At 34.7% G+C, this 22275-nt stretch overlaps 1 protein-coding gene across 1 annotated transcript; it reads right to left on the bottom strand.

Moving 5' to 3' along the window:
• On the bottom strand, window positions 1-5040 carry LOC107843005. Its single transcript, XM_016687124.2, has 5 exons — window positions 4385-5040; window positions 1934-1991; window positions 1733-1850; window positions 1515-1632; window positions 1-318 (listed from the first exon to the last, which is right to left on the bottom strand). The coding sequence occupies exons 1-5, from the start codon at window positions 4913-4915 to the stop codon at window positions 265-267; spliced, it is 879 nt and encodes a 292-aa protein (XP_016542610.1). The 5' UTR covers window positions 4916-5040; the 3' UTR covers window positions 1-264.
• Between the last annotated feature and the right edge of the window lie 17235 nt (window positions 5041-22275).

Raw genomic sequence — 22275 nt, forward strand, 5'->3', positions numbered from 1 at the left:
TCGAAGTAACAGTCGGGTAGTAATAAAAATGACGAATAAGATACTATGTGAATACTAGGTAAACTACTAAAAATATTACATGTCACTATATGTTTGCATTAGATGTTACAAGCACACTGGGAGTGTACTACAGAGTAATACGATTTCTTTCTATATTGTTTCCATGGGTTTTCGTATAGCAAATACTCTCAATCTTGGATAATGGAACTACAAATGACTTGGATAAAGAGAAAGTTATGGAGTACTTACTATATGATTGTTTTACTAGTTAGGAGTCTGGCTCCCACCAGGTCGATATTCTCCAATTCCAAGCAAGTCCTGTAAGTTTTTTAAACTAATTGAGTTGCTTACAATAGTGGAGAATTGATTTTTGTAGAAAGGAAAAAATAGTCCAAACAGCGGAAATGAATACTACAAACAGAGATGACTGGCAAGAACAAGGATAAATGGTATGTCACAGAGCATGCACTTTAAATATGCAAAATGCTTGTATGATTTCTGGAAAGGAACACTGATAAAAGACTACAATATTCTTCTTCCTATGGGGATTTCACGTTATCAAACTCATGAATGGATTTTGGGCTTAACTAAATCACAAAAACTAGCTCATGACATGAGAATTATTCAAGACCTTACAAGGAGAGAATGGCTCATTTCCTCCACCAATATGGACACGTACTAACCCCTTCCCTCCAGCAACTCAGGTTGGACATAGGGTGCTTGGACAAATGATTAGGGTTTGTTGGAAGGGGGAGAGGGGGGGGGGGGGGGGGGGGAGAGGGAGATTGGGAAACCAACAATATGAATTGGTCAGGCTCTTATATTAAGAGGATGGACCTTGAGCCTAATTTAACACTAAAAAACCAGTTCAAGAGGTAAGAACAAGGAGACAACAACTCTCATTCCTCCCCTAATGTGGGATACGGTAACTTGATATCAGAATAATGCTTGTACAGAATAAAGGTATTGCAGGAATTGCATATTTGTTAGGATGAACTACAGAGAAAATGAGCTAGACAGCAGAGATAATCTGACTTAGAAATAGTGCTTGGGTTAGCACACTAAAGTCAAGTGACCTAAAGCAGTACATCACTGATTACTGAAGAACAAGAATATACGTATATCCATCTGCATGTTTTTTGAAGGCAAGAAGAAGCTAGGAAAGACAAAAACAATCGTTAGGCATTGCAAATACGAGTACAACTATGACAGTATTACGCCTTCATAGCATCATGAGGGCCCAAAACTAAAGAAAGCCTCAGCAGTTTTATTATTCTAAATACCTATGCACCTTATATGGAAGAAACAACACACTGCTCACAAAGAACAGTGAATTCACATAAAAAAGCGCAGCTGCTTTTGCAGGCAATTGACAACAATAAAGCCTAAAATTATCAAAGAAATTGCCCACCAACAAAATAAGCAGTGATCAGGAGTGAGAACAAATAACTTGAATTAAACGAGGATAACTAACTCATCTGTTATAAGGTTACTATGGAAGGATATTTATGTACCTGACATGCTTTATTTTTGGCTCTAGTTTCTGCTGTACTGGGAATGTCATGATTTGGTTTTAGAAACTTCTTCTCCCGGCGCTCACATGAACCCCATCCATCTGAGAACCTACCACCCCTACGAACGAAACAAGAAAGTGCAAAATGGAACAAGATGAATAGACTCTAGCGTTGCAATATATTCGAATAGGAATAACTGGTGAAGCAAAAGAACATACTGCATGTGTGCCCGGACTATAAATTCAGCACGCAAGACATTACGGTTCTCATCAAACTCGATGGTCTTGTCTTTAATTTCATACGATAAGTTGAAGTAAAAGGATATCTTCCTCCAACCTGCACAAATATGGTTCCATTCATGCAGTAAAATTTAACTGAGAGTAGAGTAAACCAATGGTGACCTAAGTCTAATAACATACCAGTTTTTCTGATGAAGGGATGTCCAGAAATCATAGTGTAGTCACTTTTCTCAAGAATCTGTGAAATATTTAATTGCTTAAACCCTGATGAAATCACATTCATGGATACAAAAACTTCATGATGAAGCATTAGCTGTAATTGCTGATTATAAATGTTAACAAAAACTGGCATCGGTGTAGTTCTATTTATCTTGAAGGTGACTTGTAACAAGTTATTCTTAGCAAAGGTGCACACATTAAAAATTTTATTGTACGATCATTTGATGATTCAATTCAAGCATAAAATGATGATTCCTCATCAATTCTTTGTAATTCTCTACTATATAATTCTCCATAGTTATTCTTGATTCAGCTTTTCTTCTTTTACTACAAAGTATCAATTTTGATTAAGAGGCTGAATTACTTCCATTACAAAATTGACATCACAAGCCTACAAGAGAAAAGAGGTACATACATTTCTTCTGATGTCAAAAGAAGCATAATGCTCAATGAAGAAACTAGACAAGTCTGTCACCAAAAAAGCGAAATAATGGAAAAATGGGAATGAAACCTTATAAATCTACGAACAGCATACATCTTACTAGTATCCTAAATCCAAAATAAGTGAAGACATGGATCACGAACAAGAAGAAACAAGCACTTAGAGAGATTTCTCTTCAAGTGCAATATAATGCTTGTTACAACTGTCAACTACACTTAGAAAGAAGCTATTATGCACTATCAATTTTACATGTGAATCAATATATTGTGCTCGTATAACTGTCGGGTTTGAAATCGAGAGGACGTTATGCGGAAATTATTAGTTGCAAACTACGAGACGATAAATCAAACGACACATGAAAAATTAAATTAAAAATATATTATTGAATATGGTTTGACCAAACAACCTACATATTAAAAATAAAATTAAAAATCTTAAAACTTAGAAATCTCCCCCTAAACAAAGACTCTTTAAAGACTACATTATGGATGCTATTATGTTTTGGTATGAGAAGGGGATTTTCTATTTATAGATGTCCAAAACCTTTCCTCCAAGAAAGAGGTTAGCCAAATATGAAAAAGAATTATATTTTTTTCTTACAGGAAAAGTAAAAGTAATTATGGTAACTTTTATTTTCCTTTTAAGAAAAAATAAAATTTAAATATAGTAAGAAAATCAGGGCAAAAACCCTAACAAATTTCTCCTTTTTGGCTTGATTTTCTTCACTTGATCCATTTTCTCTTCATATCACGTGCATGAACTTCGTTCTTGATATAATCTTCATAACTGCTGCTTACCATGGTTAAAAATAAGGTTTAAAATATCATGATTAAAAGTTGGTTTAAAAGTAATATTTTATTTTTATTTTTAAAGATGCAGCAGCAGGAGTGTTGAAAATATGGTTGAAACTTGTTCTTCACATATAGTTCGACAAAAGTCTTCATTATCGCCTAAATTGTTGCAGCTTGATTTTGAAACCGCTTTGAACTTGTTTAATCTCGTCTCACCACATCATTGAACCATTGAACCGTAAGCTCTGATACCACTTGTTGGGTTCGAAATCGAGAAAGCGTCATGCGGAAGCTATTAGTTGCAAACTATAAGACGATAAATCAGACGACACATGAAAAATTAAATTAAAAATATATTATTGGATATGGTTTGGCCAAACGGCCTACATATTAAAAATAAAATTGAAAATCCTAAAACTTATTGGGAGAAATCTCCTCCTAAACAAAGACTCTTTAAAGACTACATTGTGGATGCTATTGTGTTTTGGTATGAAAAGGGGATTTCTATTTATAGATGTCCAAAACCTTTCCTCCAAGAAAGAGGTTAGCCAAATATGAAAAAGAATTATATTTTTTTCTTACCGGAAAAGTAAAAGTAATTATGTAACTTTTATTTTTCTTCTAAGAAAAAATAAAACTTAAATATAGTAAAAAAATCAGGGAAATAACCCTAACAATAACAACATGCAATCAACAAAATTCTTGCTAAATTTCAGATCAAAGACATCATTTATCATGCCATAACTCTCTAGCTATGCAGCTTTCTCTTCAAGTGTACTAAAATAGCTCAATGAACAGAAAGTAAAGTTACAACTGTCAGCTGCACTGATAAAATGCACTATCAATTTTTACATGTACAACAACACACCCAGTGTAATACACATACCTCTCCCCCTACCCTACTGAGATAGATAAGTTGTTTCCGATACTATCAATTTTTACAAGTAAATCAACAAATCGTGCTCACATAACAAGTAATACACCAAATTACTATTAATTTCAAATCAAACAGCATCATTTGTCATGCCAAAACTCTCCAGCTATGCATCTCTCAAGCAATTTCCATATATTTAAATCTAAACAATTAGCTAAACTATCGATAAATGTACTATCTAATGCTCCAAATTCACATAAATTAGAACAAATACAACAAAACAAAGCGAAAATCAATCAATTTACCGCCATCGCTGCATTTTGATACTCCTTAAATAGCGAAACCGACGGAAATCTACCCTCCAAACTATGCCTCGTGATTCCATCTCTATCCTCACATTGTCCATGACTCATCGCATTCACCGGTGAACAATCCGAACCAGTCCGACTATTATAGCTCTGATCATAATTCGTCACAGACGACGTGCGCTGCACGTGCTTTACTACTGCCATCGGATTCGGACTAACGCAGCTAGCATTATCTGATCTGGAGATTTTCTGCGGGCGTTGATTTAGTACCTCCCCGTCATAATTCTGGAAGTTTCTAGAAGTTTTCGGAACCGTAGATTGTGGAGAAGGATTTGAAATAGCAAATGGTCTAATTGGAGAGTGATTGTAAGGTAGAGGTTTACGGTACTTAGAGACCATCGTGGTGGTGGAGGAGGAGGAGGAGGTACGGGAGGATCCGGCGGCGGCGACGGCGGAATCGATGACGGCCCATAATGCGTCGTCGTCTAGGTCCTTATCATCGATGGCGTAATTGATCGGAGAATTCATAGCAGTATTTTTTTTGTTGTTAAGTGAAGCTTTCTGTAGACGCTTCTTGCTGAGCTTCGTGGATTGGAAACATGAGTTATGGAATTATACCGCTTAAGAGTATATAAGAATAAGAGTAAATACATAATTATGCTATTGATGTTGAATTTTATAAGAAGATATCTAAATTTTAATTTTGATCTATTATTCTATGATTTTTTTTATTTTGTTACAAATATATTATTTTTCGTTAAATTTTAGTCACAAAAAAGAGAGTTAATACATGCACCAATTGGGTGCTGCCACATGTTAATATTTTTAATTTCATATTTTATTTATTTTTTTAATAAATTTTTTTTCTTTTTATTTAATTTATCACCCCCTCCCCCCACCCCATCCCACCCCGCGTCCAGTAGCTCCCCGTATCCAGTTTTCTCCCTTAAAATGAGCTCCTGTATGATCTCCATTTTAATAGAACTTTAAGTTCTATTTTTATTTATGACCCCACCCTACCTGTCCACCCTCACCCCGTCCAACACCTTCCCCCATTCCCGTCCAGTTCTCTCCATTAAAATGAAGCTTAAAACTCCATTAAAATGGAGATTGTATATCAGATTTTCTTTTTAAAATTATGGTGATGATGATGTTGTTGTTGCTTTAATTAATGTTTTTGTTATTGTAAATTGTAATTGATGTTGTTGTTGTTGTAATTGATATTTTTGTTGAGTTATAGTGATGAAGAAGATGTTGGGGAAGAAGACAATGGTGGATGAGTGGGTTGTGGGGGTGGGGGGTTATAAAATAATTTTAATAAATAAATAAATATTGATTTAAAAAAATAAATAAATTATGTATTAAATTATTTACATGTGACAGCTTCTAATTGGCCATAAAAGTCAATTTTTGCCTTTTCAATCGTTTGTGGCGCGTGTATACACGCAGAGGATCAAAATAGAGTATTTGCAACAGAATAAAGAAGATTCGTGGGGTAATAGGTCGAAGTGTAGGTGTCTTTTTGCAAAATTCGGACAAGATCAGGGGGTAATTATGTAATGCTTGTGTAAGTTATACTTGCATTAGTTATGTTTGTATTTTTCTTATGCAATGTTTGGTTCGATATATTAAAAAAAAACTGAATTACATAATTTCTAATTTTTTTTTTATATAATACCCTTAATATATATATTGGAAAGGATGCAGAATTTTTTTGAGGGGTAATTGGGTCTTTAACCATGTTAATGCATGCATTAGATCCACTGCATTACTAATGTCATAGATTTTGAGATATTAATAATACACACCTTAATACACAATAGATTGTATAAATAAATATATACCAAACAAAGTACTATTAATATACATTAAACTAATGCATACATTAATATTTTAATACACAGCGACCCCTTAGTGCAAGAATTTAAATTTCAAATACAATCAAACCTTTCTAATTTACATAGACGTTTGACCATGAGTTGTTTTATTTTTTTAAAAAAATTATTTGCTTTTAGTGAAAAAAAGAGAAAACAATAATATTTGGCTATAAAAAATATTTTATTTTAGTGAAAATTATTTTTAAGAAATAAAAAATAAATAAAACTTATTTTCAATTCTATTTCTCTCGCAAAGTTTTAAAACACAACTCTAAGTTATATTTATGGTCAAACATAATACCAACAACTCCAACTTTAGAAAATTATTAGTTCCATAGTCAAATGGAGCCTAATACTCGATAAACTAAGCCCTTTGAAATAACATTTTTCTCCAATCCCAATTTGGGCCAATGAAAAGAACACTAATTTTGATGAGATAATAAGTTAATATAATTTTGTGTGACCCTTATATAAATACATAGTCCCATTAATATTATAAATTAATAATTCTTTCAAATTATAAAAATATCTAAAACAATTTGGTGAAATTTGATTCTAGTATTTTTTTTTGTTTTTTTATTAAAATTTAAATTTAGTTAAACCCATTTCTAACTTTTCTTATTGTATCAAAAAGTTTGGTTGTTATCCTCTCAAATTGTACCCAAAAATTATGAAGAGCTCTAAATGCGATTAGTGTTTCCTTATGAGTAACTGATTCCAAAGATATTGTATCGTCTTCAACTTTATCATCAATATTGTATTATTTAAGGGTGTGCATCGGTCGGTTCGGTTCGATTTTATATATTACCAATTCAATTTATCGATTTTTGATTTTTAAATATGCTAAACCAATAAGATATTTTTTTTTAATCAATTTTTGGTTTATCGGTTTTTAGTCCTTAACGATTCGGTTTTCGGTTTAACCGATAAGAAAATACTCATAAAATAAAAATAGTAGTAACTAGCATGAACAAAATCGAATCTTAGTTGCAACCAAAAATCCGACATGATGTGTTTTAATTTGCAAGAATCTTCAAGTTTGGACTAAATGTTGTTAGAAGAAATTAAGAGTTTGTATAATTGAAATAACAGGTTTGTTAATTTGTAGAAATTAGAGAGAAATTAAGAAAAGTATATAATAAGTCATATATATATACACACACATATTCTTATTGGGTTATCGGTTTACCCAATAACCCAATAAGAAAAAATCAAACAGAATCGATAACCCAATAATTTTTTTTATAAAATTATTAAAAAATCGTTAACCCAATAACCCAATAACAATAAACCAATAATATTTTTATCGATTCGATTTATCGATCGGTTCGATTTTTGCACATCCCTAGTATTATCTATCTTCTAAACTCTGGAGTTCTCTATCTTCTAGACCTTTGAACATGTATCGTTTTCATCCAGGTAGGGCTATCAAAATGAGCCAATTTAGACTTAACATGTCCAATCCACCCAAACTTTTTTGGGTTGGGTACAGAGTAATTTAAAGTTGGGTCAGGTTTGAACTCATTAAGCCTAACCCATTACAAAAATAATTTCCACTTCTAACCCGTTAAATACCCATTTCAACCCCCTTGAGTCCATTAACCCTAACCCATTTGATAGCTAAAACTCCCAGCTAATCCAACAAGGTATTGATATCTATTTTATTGCAATAATCGAAATTATTAATCACGACCTCAAGTTCATGAATGTTGTTTTTACAAGTTCGTAAATTAGTAAGATAATTAAAATCACTCCTCTGCCTTCAATTTTGCAAAAATTTTTAAATTAATAAATATAATTTATCAATTAAATAATATCTTTATAAAATAGTTTTTTTCATGATCCCAACAATATTAATTTAGAGAGATTTTCTGTAGGTTATACGATACTGTAATGAAGTTTATCCTTTCTTTGACTTTGCTAAATAGAGGCAGTAGTTTTCTTTGATTACTCTGTTTGATCAAACTCTTAAAATTAATTTACTTATAAAACTGTTTTCCTTTTTCAAAAAAAAAAAAAAAAGAAGTCAAAAAACACTTCATTACAATTGATGAGGTGTCTTTAAAATCGTGACTGAGTTTGAAGGTTGAAAAAAAAGAGAAAGGACATTGAAACACCCCTAAATTTTCTCGACGAATTTACTTTAGACCTTTAACTTTACGAGCAACTATTTACCCTCCTAAACAACTTTCAAGTGAATTAATGTCATCCCCAATGCTGACGTGGCATAAAAAAAGAAAAAAATTGAAAAGTGCATATTTATTTTAAAAAGTGACTCCACTAGTTTATATATTATATGAAAAAGGATCAAAAATACCTCTGACTTATTTAAATGGAGCAAAAATATCCTCAATTTATTTTTTGGCTAAAAAATATTGCCCCTTATTTATATTTTGGCTCAAAAATACCCCTATGTAAATGTCACGACCTGAATCAGGGCCTGGTCGTGACGGGTATCCCAAGTCTCACATGGACCGGAGATCATCCCCTTTATCTATCCTAACCAGCACAACAATTACAAGTGTCGGATGGATTCCGAACATATAACAAGATAGCGTAGAATAAAACTAATAACAATTTTCAATGATAAGTCTATACCAATCACTGGCAACCGGACAAACGTCCGTCGCAAAATAACCAACCAAACCACCCAAGTCTATAGTAGTCCAACAAAGCTTCTACAAAATTCGAAATCAATAAAATGTTAGGACATGTCCCCGACAGTAACCAAAAATAAAGTCTAAACAAGGTCTAAGACATAGAAGATAAGGACCATGAAATGAAGCCTTTCGAAGTATGGAAGCTCACCACTTCAATGTCAACTCACAAACTAACTTGAGCACCCGATCACTGCGTAAGAAAAGTAGAAGAAGTTTTGGTACCTGTATCATGTGGGGATACAACATTTGGAGACATTTAGCGATTGAAGTACTGGCATGTAACTCAGGGATAGAGAAACAAAATAATGTCATGATAACAGTTTCAAAACCAATACAACATTCAATACGTAATATCATGTAAAATAGATATACGTATATAATACCACATGCTAGAGTAGGGAACAAGGCTAGTCATGAAATTTTAAAACCTTAACCTGGGATTTGCAACGTAACTGTCATAAAATAAGGCACCACGAGCTATATGGGCCCAGCTTTTCCCTAGCTAGAAGGGACCAGTGCGTGTAGTCGCATAAATCAGAGAATATCTATGTCCAAACATGCCTTTATAGGGGACTCAAACTTCCCGACATAATCAAGGTGACTTAAACACCAATATATACAATATTGGAGACTCAAACCTCCCACTCATATATCTATTTGGGGGACTCGAACCTTCCGGTCATTGTAACACCCCAATTTTCTGAACCGGAATGCTACACGGTGCCTATGACCCTGAAGGACCACAAGCTAACCCATGACTGATATCTATACCTGTACACTGTATATTATATATGAAGAATGCAGAAAACATGAACAATAGGCCATAAGGTTCAACTGAATAAAGAATCTGTCAAAACATAACATCCATGTGGGGTAACGAATACCCAAAACAACTTAATCTAAATCAAAACTTAATATAAATCAGAACTAAATCTGAAAGCCTCTAAGTAATGTCTGAAAAAGGAGATGAAGGAACATGTCTCCAACTAACTCCGTAAAACTAAAAGCTAACTGATATAATAAATGAATCAAATTATATCGTCCTCGAATGAAGAGGACTCACTGCAACTCTATATACTGGAATGCTACTTCTACTATGGATCTGGAGCTCGTGTCTCTGGACCTATGGTATAACATAAAAAGAAAGCATCATAGTGCAAATGCATCAGTACGTGGAGATGTACTGAGTATACGAGTGAGGTAGGCTACATGCAAAAGGGTTTGCATGCATGAGCAATTCTAACTAACTGACTAATATGAACGTGAGAGTACAAACATACATGCATAATAACTGAGATCGTGAATGCATGATAGCTAAATCTATACGCTAATACATGGTTTACTGATAACTAATCATGACTGGTACTGTAGTTATGATAACATGGGTGACTGTATCTGATAGTCTTGAATCTGATGGAACTATTTAAGTTTCATACTGTAATTAAATTAACTGTATCTGACAATCCTGATATATCAAAATCTGAAGAATTATCTAAGTTCTTTTTCTGAGAGTGATGCTGAAACTGCGGGAGGTAGTTATTTAACCGACATGCCCCATATGTGCCATTATGGCTAAGCCGGGGTCTAATCTCTGCCCTGACTGGAAGGGTGTCAATACTGCACCACTAGTAAGGACAACGTGTGAGTAACCCTCATATAACAGATAACTCTAGTGAGAACGGTGGAAACCCTCATATAACAGGTTAAGCCACCTCATATACCCTTATATAATAGGCTGTGATGTCTCAACCTATGCTGGCTACATAGTTCTGGAACGTAAGGATAATTGCTAAGAATCACACCCTCATATAACAGGTGCGTTCCCATCCTTGGGTTCGCTCGGTGCTAACTTCTACTCCCATCTGAAGAGACTGAACATGAGTAGCTGATTGTACGTGGACTGAAATTACTGAATTCCATTAACTGACAGAATACTTCTGATATCTGATAACTAACTAAGATCATGAGGTTTTCCTGAGTCACATGACTGACTGATTTCTATTGATTCATGACTTGATTTTGAAGATCGTGAAACATGACAAGGCTCTAGGAACACAACTATATTTTTTGGGTACAAGTACCCCCAGGACTCGATGGAAGGAAACTGACGCACATGACTGACTTGAGTACGTGACCAACATTAACAATCCATAATATCATAACTTGGGGAATTCCATGAAGTGCATGGATATTATACATTTTGTACATAAGTAGGATTTGCAAGCAAGCATGGCATAATCTCATAAGACTAGTTCATGAACATCCTAGCAACATTTAAAAGAGACAATATCAACATGAAAATCATTGGAACATAGGGGCATATCATGAATCCTTCACTTAGTCACAACTTAGCTATATTGCATGATTTCTAGTTCCTTAGGCATTTTATCAAACACCTTGCATGCACTCTTTTAAGGCATAGGTATATTTATCAATTCGACCATCTTAATCCATCCAAAATTTATGGGTTTCAACTAACTTATTCACATGCTTCATGAAAACACATCAAGATACAACCTTGAATCCAAACAAAAATCATCAACATGAATATAGTCATAATACGATAAGAAAATCACAATTTATAATTTAAAACATAATTCTTGAGCTCCATGGATGAACACTACGCATACCTTAGTGATTGAATCTTGAAAGAGATTTAATGTTTCTGAAGGTTCTTGAAGAATTCCTTACGCTTGCTCTTGAGGAGATGATCTTGAGAGAAAACCCTAATCTTGTGGTTAAGAGTGTATGAGAGAGCTTTTTGAGATGTTTAACTAAAGTGAATGGAAGATAATACGCTTCTTGAGGGTTATAAGTCGTGGGAAGTGAAGGGAAAAGACCAAGATACCCTTACTAGAACATCCCTCAATTGCTGGGAAAAACATCTGACGATATTTGTGACAAGCCATCATACTGGTGATAGGTCGTTATGAATTGCCGTCACAAAAAGGTGAAATCTTGGTTTTTTGGTTAAGGTTGACGACATTGGTGATAAGCTATCATGGGGGTGACGGCTTATCACAAAATGTTGTTACTGGGGGTGAAAATCTGCCCAGGGCTGACGACATAGTGATAGGCCATCACGGGCGTGACAGCTTGTCACAAATGTCGTCACTCAGTTTCCTAGCCTGACATGCCGGAGTAAAATAGGCATAAATCCTTGCTTCGATATCGGATTTAAGTGAAATTGGTATCGTTGGAAATACAATTAAATTGTCTATATGTTGGTGGGTCATGAGATCAGAGATTAATATTATAACGAGAGATATGATCATTTGAAGTTGACTATACCAATATCCTTCTCAAGAATTCAATCGGTAAGGAATTGTTTGGATTCGTCTATTAGCTAGGACACTTTTGAGGCCTTAATATGCATCAACCTGGATCATAGCACTACCAAAGCACTAAAATTTATTACTCATGAGTTCAAAACATGATCGTAAAAATGTTTGAACTTTTGGGGTATTACAGTCATATAGACACCCGCACTTGCTAGTGCAGTTTCCAATTTTAGTCCTTTGGACTCTACTTTCACGGTATGACTACACATCTTGCTTTAAAGACCAATTAAAACAGTCCTTACACATACACAACCATTAATCCATTTACTTACCAAAAGAATTCCGTTGGTATCGTCATACCAACCCCACTTTCAAGCATACAACATGCCATATTCATTATTAATCAACTTGGGACTCGAACCCATTGTCTAAAAAAATTTATCAATTCAATTCAACGTTAAGGAACTCAAACTTATTTAGTATTTCAAATCAATTTATGGCCAACAAGGCCTTCATAAACTAACCAACCATTAACAACCTTAGGCTAATGCCTTAGTCCAAAACACAATTCAACATGTCCAAAACACAATTCAACATGTGACAAGATCATTCTCATTGATATTTTCACAAAATAGGTTGAGGGAATACCATTATCAAAGCCAAAAACCAACAAATCTAGGGTTAAACATGACCCATTTGTTAAACCACAATTCCCATGCACCCACGTGTACAAAATAATTATTAAAACATGCATAATCATAAATTAAATCATGAGAAAGCAATACCTAACAATATTCATTCAAACACTCATCCTTGGTTTTTAAAACTACCATTAATGACTCATGAACAATGTTTTAAAAATATGATTTTAGTGAACTAACAGTGTGTAACGACCCGAGACTACCCCTAGTCGTCATACGGTGTATAGGACCACAAGTGATCTCAAGCTAACACTTATATTGGTATAAATCTAGAGCAATTGAATAAAATACATAAATCTGAACGAAATAAGTGGAAGATCAATATTTTCTGAATCTGATCAATATAAATCTATATTAAAATGACTACAACTCTGCTTATACAAAACAAAACTGGAATCAAATACATTAACTTTACTGACTGTCTATGAAGCCTCTATTATATTGACTATAGATAGCTGGGACGTGACTCCAATTACAATTAATTAATACACATGAGTAGAAAAATAAAGTACGTGAATAACATCTAACTGAAGTCCCCGAAGTAGGAGGACTCATCACTTACGGGCTGAAATTTGCAACTGTCTGGTCGTGATATATGGACTACAACTGAACTGGTACCTATATTATTTAATAATGTAGCACATAGACATATATGTGGATCAGTACTTTTGGAATATACTGAGCATATGAGGGTGAATGCATAAGTAAAACAATAGCTGTATATAGACTCATAGATTTTCAAATAATGCATGCTAAGTGTAAATGACTCACATTGGCTTGAATAGATGAAAGATGAAAATGAAAAATCATGAATGGTAAAGCATACTGTATAAATCTTGTGAGCCATGACACTTAGTTCTAAAAGTTCTACTTTTACTCTTCCTAGTAGTGGACTAATTAGGAATAAAGTTAAATCTTTTTTCAAATCATGAAGGCTAAGTGTAAAAAGGAGTCACTTTTATCATATGAAAACTAAACTTGAAATCTAGTAACTGAAGTCTTAAGTAAGACAATATCTGAGTAAACTTGTGAGCACAACTAGTTTCTAAAAACTGTTCTGTTATTCTGTTTCTATTAGGGAGGTTCTTCTAACTGACATACACCATGTGAACTGTCATGATGGCCAACATTATATTCCCCTAAAGGGAAAACCTCACATTGGGGATAGGTGTCACACTCTTGTCAAGGAATATAACCTGAGCTAAGAGATCACAATCTATATCAACATTTATATAAATAGGAATAATTTGATAATCAGAACCTAAGTTATCTTGTAGCTTTGGGGCATGTGAACTAGGATACATATCCAACTCGGTACTAAATACTACTCCCATTACATATCTTAGCTGAGGATCAAAAGATCAAGCCTTTGTTAAAAATCTGAATATAAGCTAGTGTAGGGAGCTTAATACATAATCTTCTTGAAATATAAATGCTTAAACTTAGGGATTAAGACCCATGTTTTAAACTCATGTAAATTCATAGAAAAATATCATGCTCAGCATACTTCTTGAAATACTCCAATAATATCAAGATAATGAAATCAACATCACAATACCATACTTAAACTTAATTGGAATCAGTAATCAATGTCTCAAATCACACTCATGGTATTCAAATCATAAAAGAGAATTCTCTAAATCAAAACAAATATGGAATTTCATACTTCAATCACTTTATAAATCCATAACTTAAAACAAGATACTTTGGGTATGAACCCTAATTACAGTGCATGTAAATTCATCTTTAAAAACTAATTTTGAGAACAAAGATTAAAGGAGTATCCTTGTTCATAACCCTACATACCTTATTAGATTAATTCAAAGAAGAAACTTGAGTTTTGAATTCCTATGATGCTCTTGAGGGCTACTCGTTGAAGTCCTTGGATTTGGAAGCTTACATTCTTGCTTTTCTTGAAGATAATTTGATAAAGTTCTTGAGGGGGATAGGGTTTTATTGGAGAGAAAGAGATGATTAAGAATGTATCTAATGCTCTTGGGGTCTGAAATCCTTTGTTTAGGATGGTTTCGGGTGAGGTAAATGACCCTATTGTCCTCAAATTCGCAGAATCAAAAATTAGAAAATAAGGAAGCGTACTATGGAGCATGCATCGCATGCTCTAGAGAATCAGAATGGAGAGTACGTTGCATGCTCTATCGCGGGCTCCCTCATGGTTGGAATGGAGCGTGCTTCATGGGCTAATCGTGTGACCTCACTATCTCTCTCACAAAAATGACTATAACTTTTTGTTTGGGTATTAGATTAAGGTGAAATTGGTATCGTTGGAAAGATGATTCAATTATCTAAAACTTGGTGAGTCTTTAACTGAAAAATTATATGTATATAAAAGTATACACCTTTAAAGTAGACCCCTATAGAATCGAATACTAAACTTTGGAAGAATCAAAGGTTCTTAACTTTTTTTTCTAAGTGATTTCTATGAACATCTTTCACCTCTAAAGAACCTCATAAACTAGAATAATGATCATGAAACTTTATTCACATGGGAACCATTTGGATTAGAGCTTACATACGTAGGAACGACGGTTAGAATTCTAGCAAAAAAATATGGGGTGGTACATTATCTCCCCCTTGGAATCATTCATCCTCGAATAATGGAAAGGAACTTGTTGATGCCTTAGAGGCATGAAATGACGTGGATATGATATGTATTCCAATAAAGGATATAACTGAGCTAAAACATTAAACACTTCTATTATAAAACTAATTTCTGAGCTGACTTGTCTTTACTTACTATAAGGAGCTAATTCATGTCGGGAGTTTAAAACTCACTTGAAATTTCCATGATACGATCATTAATATAGAACTATGAAGTGATAAATTATGCAAGCATGAATCATGAGACAACGAGACTAAGATTACATAATGGGTATTACGCTGTTTGAGTTGGAATTCTTGGAAAACTAAGATCATTCACTGAACACTTATGAATTAAATAATGACTAAATATCTTAATCTAAAAGTGATACATGATGCATGAACTGAGATGAATTCGTAATTTACATGAATGCGAATGTTTAACATTATGAGGTAGATTTACTCATGAAGCTTTGGGTAGTAAGACTGAATGAAAATTTGGAAATCTATAGGAGCTTATCTGGTTGATTGCTAAACTGGATAGCAGGCTCTATGGACTGGACCATACTGACTGCCCATACTCAAATAAAGTATTTATCCAACACTCTTCTAAGAAATTCTAATAATATTATAGAGCAAAGAATTTTGGGCATGATCTGAATAAAATATCTGGCTATGAAATTGCAACATTGATACAATTCTATAGCATGGAACATATATATATAAATCATAAGCTAGGATAGAATTACTAGGCCTTAGGTAATGAAACTTATTACTCTATCAACTATACTATTCCTCTTAATTACTATACTCATTTGACCCAACTTAAAATTATCACATGGGCATTGATAACTCCATATACTAAAGTCTAAACTAAACTAAATTCTCTCAGCATGGTCAAGCCTAACTCAAAATCACAAGGTACAACTTGCCATATCATAATAATAGTCTAAGCCATATGATTCAACCTTTTTTGTATCTTTTAGAGATTGCACCTATAAGACCCTGCAAAATCTTAAGCTTAATCCAGTCCTTTAAGCTTGATAAAGGGTCCCAAACTTAGAAATTTTAGCTAAGTATTGATACTTAGAGTTATTTTAGACTTCATAAGTTGGCGATCCTATTTCATGGCCCTTATGACCCTAAAATATCAATCCTTGAATTGAATTATGATCAGGTGTGTTGATAGGTCACTTCGAGTGAGTTTCGGGTTTTTTGAACCTCGTCTGAACCATGTTTGGGTGAACAAAATAGTGGGTCAATGCAATTTTGATGCGTTGACAGATAATCTTTCCCTAGTTTTTAGTACAATTTTAGTGAGCTAATGTAAACTCGACGCGGTGCATTGGTCATCGCGTCTATACCATTGATACGGGGTATCGGTATGTGCATCGCTGACACACTTTTCAATAATTAAATCAGTGTATAGAAGGGTATTTGGGACATTTTCCCCACTTCTATTCAACCCCAAAACACGAGATTAAACCCCTAAATAGGCAAAATACTCTCATTATTCACTAAAATCCTCTCAAGAACAAACCCTAGTCTATTAAGTCAAGATCAAAATTCATAAAATTCACAATCAATCTTCACGAATTCAAGTATCAAGGTATATTAGGTGTTCATCCAAGTGTTTCCTTCCACCCTTGGAGTTCAAGAATCCTTTTTAAATTACAAGTTGATTTCTTTCATGAATTTCATGTTGAATTTGATTTTATTCATGATTATGATGTTAGTTGGGTTATTAATCCATAATTAAGCACAATTTCCATGAGAAATAAATAGCATGTGTGTTGTTATGTGGATTCATGTCAAAATACCATGAATTTGTAAGTTGAGATTGGTAATCATGATGCCTACATGTTGTTCATTATTACGTGCCTAGATTGTGCTCCCCAAGTGTTTGATGAATTGTTCATGTGAGTTGAGTAATAAAATCATATCTTGTTAGCATGTGTACGAGTTCATGCCATACAAGTGTTTTTTAAAATTCCTCAATGAATGAATGATGACAAAGTAACTAGTTATCATATTTTCATGATTGTACTATGCTATTAAGTCTTAGGGTATCTAATACTCGAAAATCTAGCTGTTTATCTAGATTTATAGTAGGTTTAGAATATTCTTAGTGATGTCATGTACAGTAGTACTCAGTCAGTTATAGAACTCAGTGTATTCAGTCAGTTAACAGAATTCAGTGTACTCAGGCAGTTAATAGAATTTATTGAACTCAATCTAGTTCAGTCAGTTAACATAATCAATAACAGTTTAGTCAAGCCTAGAATAGTCTAGAAATTAGTTTAGTTTAGTGTCTATTCAGTTGGGAGTAGGAGTCAGCATCGAGCGAACCTAGGGATGGGGGCATTCTTGTCAGTAAAAAGTTTAACCTTTAGCAACAATCCCTGTATTATAGAACTATGTAGCCAGCGTAGGTTAAGATATCTTCCTGCTAGATAAGGGTTGATACATCTCGTATGAGTTTTCTTGCTAGCGAGGGTTGATGAAAGGGCTTCCTACCAGAGAGGGTTAACTCATAGCCATTATTTGTATCCCTTGGCAAGGTGTTAACACCCTTCTAACTGGGGTCATTGGTTGAACTCCAATTCAGTTTATAATTGGGGTATGTAGGTTAGATGAACACTCCCACAATTTCAGTTTTCATTTCAGACTCAGTATTAAATCTCAATTCAGTTTCAGAATCAGGACTGTCAGATACCATCACCTAGCTAAGTATAGAACTCAGTTCAGTTTCAGAATTAGGATTGTCGGATATAGTCACCCAACTCAGTATAGAACTTAGTTCAGTTCTACAGAATCAGGACTGTCAGAAATAATCACTAAGTTTACAATAATACATTATCAATTAACTCAGCTATCAGTCATTCAATTATCAAAACTCAGTACCCAGTGTTAACATGATCATGTTACAGCATGAGTAGTTATGTGCATATTATTGCATAATCAGTATTTACAGTAGTTTCAGATATACGTGTATTCTTGTTCAGTTATAGTCATGTTACTTAGTCAGTTATTGTTCATGCATTTGATCCCATATAGATCATCCTACCTCACTTAGCAACTAGTACATTCAAAGTACTGACACATACCTTTCTTTTGTGCTATGATGTCTTATATCATAGGTTCAGATGCACGGGCTCCTGACTGCACTTAGCAACCTAATCTATCTGCAGAATACCTAGTGGTGCGTCCTCATAATTTGAGGACAGAGTTGTTATTTTAGTATTTCTATTTATTTCAGTAGTCGTAGTTAGTTGGGGGCTTGTCCCATCAACTCCATATTCAGACAGTTCAAGGATTTCAAGCTAGAGTATTTTAGACAGATGTTCAATTTACAGTATTGATTTTTAGTATTCAACATTTGATTTCAGTTTTGAACCTTATGGCAATTTCCGCCTAATTTTTGCATTATATAGTATTATTATTCAGTGATTGCAGCAGGTACCAGTCTTGGGTTAGCTTGTGGTCCTTCAGGATTATGAGCAAAGTGTGACATCCGAGATATAGACTCGAGGTATTACAAACTTGGTATCAGAGCCTAAGGTTCAACAGAGTCCTAGGGAGTCTAAAATCCATATCTAGTAGAGTCTTGTACATGGGTGTATAGCACACCACACTTATGGATAAGAGGATATAAGGTATTTTTGGAAAAGTTTCCCCTTTTTTAGTATTCATATCGTGTGAGTGAGCATGAGCTCAAGTTACAGTCTTAGTCTAATCCATTTCTTACTTTCATTTATAGATCATGCCTCTTAAAAAGAATAATGAAAGAAGAATAGGAAATTAGCCAATATCTGAGCCAATTTAGGTAGATCCCCTAGATGAGCATGTCTCTCACACAGAATTTAGAGCCACCTTTACCACTCTATCTCATTATGTGGCAGCTCAGAATGAACGTCCAGCTATTTTCCAGGCCAACCTAGTGGCTAATATTGCTGCAGCTAGAGTTTAGGACTTCACTCGAGTGAACCCTCCATCATTTACTGGGTCTAAGTTAGAGGAGGACCCACAGAAATTCCTTGATCAGGTGCAGAAAGTCACAGTATTATGGGGGTGACAGCTAGTGAGAGTGCTGAGTTGGCCATATATCAATTGCAGGATATGGCTTACTAATGGTTCAAGCAGTGGAGGGTAGAGAAGGCCACAGATGCAGGGGCCATACAATGGGAGAAGTTTGCCACTACTTTTCTAGATAGGTTCTTCCAACTAGAGTTGAGGAAAGCTAAGATTCTGGAGTTTATTAATCTGAAGTAGGGCAACATAAAGGTAAAAGAGTATTCTCTCAAGTTTACTCAGTTAGCCAGATACGCTCCTCATATAGTAGAAAATAACAGATCTAAGATAAGTAAGTTTGTATCGGGTATGTCTAACAGTGTGATCAAGGAGTGCAGGACCAAAATGCTGATTAAGGAGATGGACATATCTAGGCTCATGATCCATGCTCAACACATAGAGAATGCTAAGAATAAGGAGAAGAAAAGGGAATACAACAGAGCTAGAACAGGTAGGTTAACCTTTACTCAGCCCAAGTCAGAGGGTGGGAATCATTCTCAGTTCTGCCCAAAATATTCATTACCAGTTTCGTCCTCAGCTAGTGCTCCAGTGGCAAAATTCAAAGATAGAAATAGAGATAGGGCACCAGGCCCTAAACCTTAGAGTGGTGTTAGTAGTACCCGAACAAATTCTCTTTTCCAGAAGTATGACAAAAACCACTAGGGTATCTGCAGAGCTGGTAGTGATGTATGTTACGGATATGGCAAGCCAGGCTACAGGGTAAAAGAGTGTCGTAAGGTGGGTTCGCAGAGTTAGTATAATCATCCTTCAGCTCAGTCCAGTCGCCCGAATCAGTAGGGTGCCACTTGTAGTGCCACCAGTGGGCAACACCCAAATCGGCTTTATGTACTTCAATCCCAACAGGATTAGAAAAGTTCTCCTGCTGTGGTCAATGGTATGTTACAAGTTTATCATTTGCACTTTTATGCTTTGCTAGATCGAGGAGCTTCTTTGTCCTTTGTAACTCCCTATATAGCTGTCGACTTTGGAGTTAGTTCTGAAATCCTAGAAATGCCCTTCTCAGTATCTACCCTAATGGGTAAATCTATCATAGCCCAATGGGTATATAGGAACTGTCTGATTATGGTATCTCAGAAAGTCACTTTAGCAGACTTAGTAGAATTAGAGATGGTAGATTTTGATGTCATTCTCGACATGGATTGTCATTATTCATTCTATGCTTCAGTTGATAGCAGAAGTAGAGTTGTCCATTTTTAGCTTTTAAATAAACCTATCCTTGAGTGGAGAGGTAGTACTTTAGAACTTAGGGGTTAGCTTATTTCCTACCTAAGGGCGAGAAAAATGATATCTAAGGGGTGTGTTTATCATCTTGTTCAAGTTAAAGACTCTAGTTTAGATACCCCTAATATTGAGTCAGTTCCAGTAGCATGTGAATTCCCAGATGTACTTCCCAAAGATCTTCATAGAGTCCCTCCCAAATGGGAAATTAACTTCAAAATAGACCTTCTTCTAGATACTCAACCTATCTCTATCCCTCTATATAGAATGGAACCAGTAGAACTCAAAGAGTTAAAGAAATAGTTGAAAGATCTCCTAAAGAAGGGATTCATCAGACCCAGCGTATCCCCTTGGGGTGCCCTACTTCTATTCATTCATAAGAAAGATGGTTCTCTTAGAATATGTATAGATTACCATCAACTAAATAAAGTCACGGTCAAGAACAAGTATTCACTTCTCAGAATCGATGACTTGTTTAACCAACTTCAGGGTGCCAGCTACTTTTCTAAGATAGACCTCAGATCAGGCTATTACCAGCTTAGAGTCAGAGAATGTGACATTCTGAAAACAACTTTCAAAACTCGATATGGTTACTTCTGATTCTTAGTCATGTTATTTGGTCTTACCAATGCTTCAACAACCTTCATGAACTTGATGAACCGTGTGTTCAAGTAGTACTTGGATATGTTCATCATAGTCTTCATTGATGACATTCTTGTCTACTCCCGCAATGAACATGATCATGCAAACTATCTCAAAATAGTCTTACAAACTCTTAAGGCCCATCAGTTGTTCGCAAAATTTAGTAAGTACAATTTTGGATAAGGTCAGTAGATTTTCTTGGTCATATAGTTTTCGGTGATGACATTAGAGTTGATCCTTAAAAGAATGAAGTAGTAATAAACTGGCCCAAACCCATCTCTCCATCAGATATCAGGAGTTTCTTGAGTTTGGCTCACTATTACCGATGGTTTGTCGAGTGATTTTCATCCATTGCATCCCCCATGTCCAGATTGACTCAGAAAAAAGTCAAATTCCATTGGTCAAATTCTTGTGAGAAGAGTTTTCAGGAGTTAAAGACTCGACTCACTACAACCCTAGTTTTGACCTTACCAGATGGTTCAGATGGGTTTGTGGTTTATTGTTATGCTTCCAGTGTTAGTTTGTGGTGTGTTTTGATATAGGGAGGTAAGGTTATAACCTATGCCTCTAGATAGCTGAAGCCCCATGAAAAGAATTACCCCACTCATGATCTTGAGTTAGCAGCTGTTGTATTTGCCTTAAAGATTTGGAGGCATTATTTGTATGGGGTACATATAGATGTATTCACAGACCAAAAAAGCCTTTAGTATGTGTTTTTCTCAAAAAGATTTAAACCTACATCAGAGAAGATAGTTAGAGTTGTTGAAAAGCTATGACATGAGTGTTTTGTATTATCCAGGCAAGGCTAATGTAGTGGCT

The sequence above is a fragment of the Capsicum annuum genome, chromosome 9 (assembly GCF_002878395.1).
Source record: "Capsicum annuum cultivar UCD-10X-F1 chromosome 9, UCD10Xv1.1, whole genome shotgun sequence".
NCBI lineage: Eukaryota > Viridiplantae > Streptophyta > Magnoliopsida > Solanales > Solanaceae > Capsicum > Capsicum annuum.

What these genes read in the sequence shown, in the direction of transcription:
- LOC107843005 (XM_016687124.2), bottom strand. Translation starts at nt 4,915, where the DNA reads ATGAATTCTCCGATCAATTACGCCATCGATGATAAGGACCTAGACGAC. An exon ending in ATCAAAATGCAGCGATGGCG is followed by an intron (nt 1,992 to 4,384) that starts GTAAATTGATTG and finishes AATATTTCACAG; the next exon opens with ATTCTTGAGAAAAGTGACTA. An exon ending in CCAAAAATAAAGCATGTCAG is followed by an intron (nt 319 to 1,514) that starts GTACATAAATAT and finishes AAAAACTTACAG; the next exon opens with GACTTGCTTGGAATTGGAGA.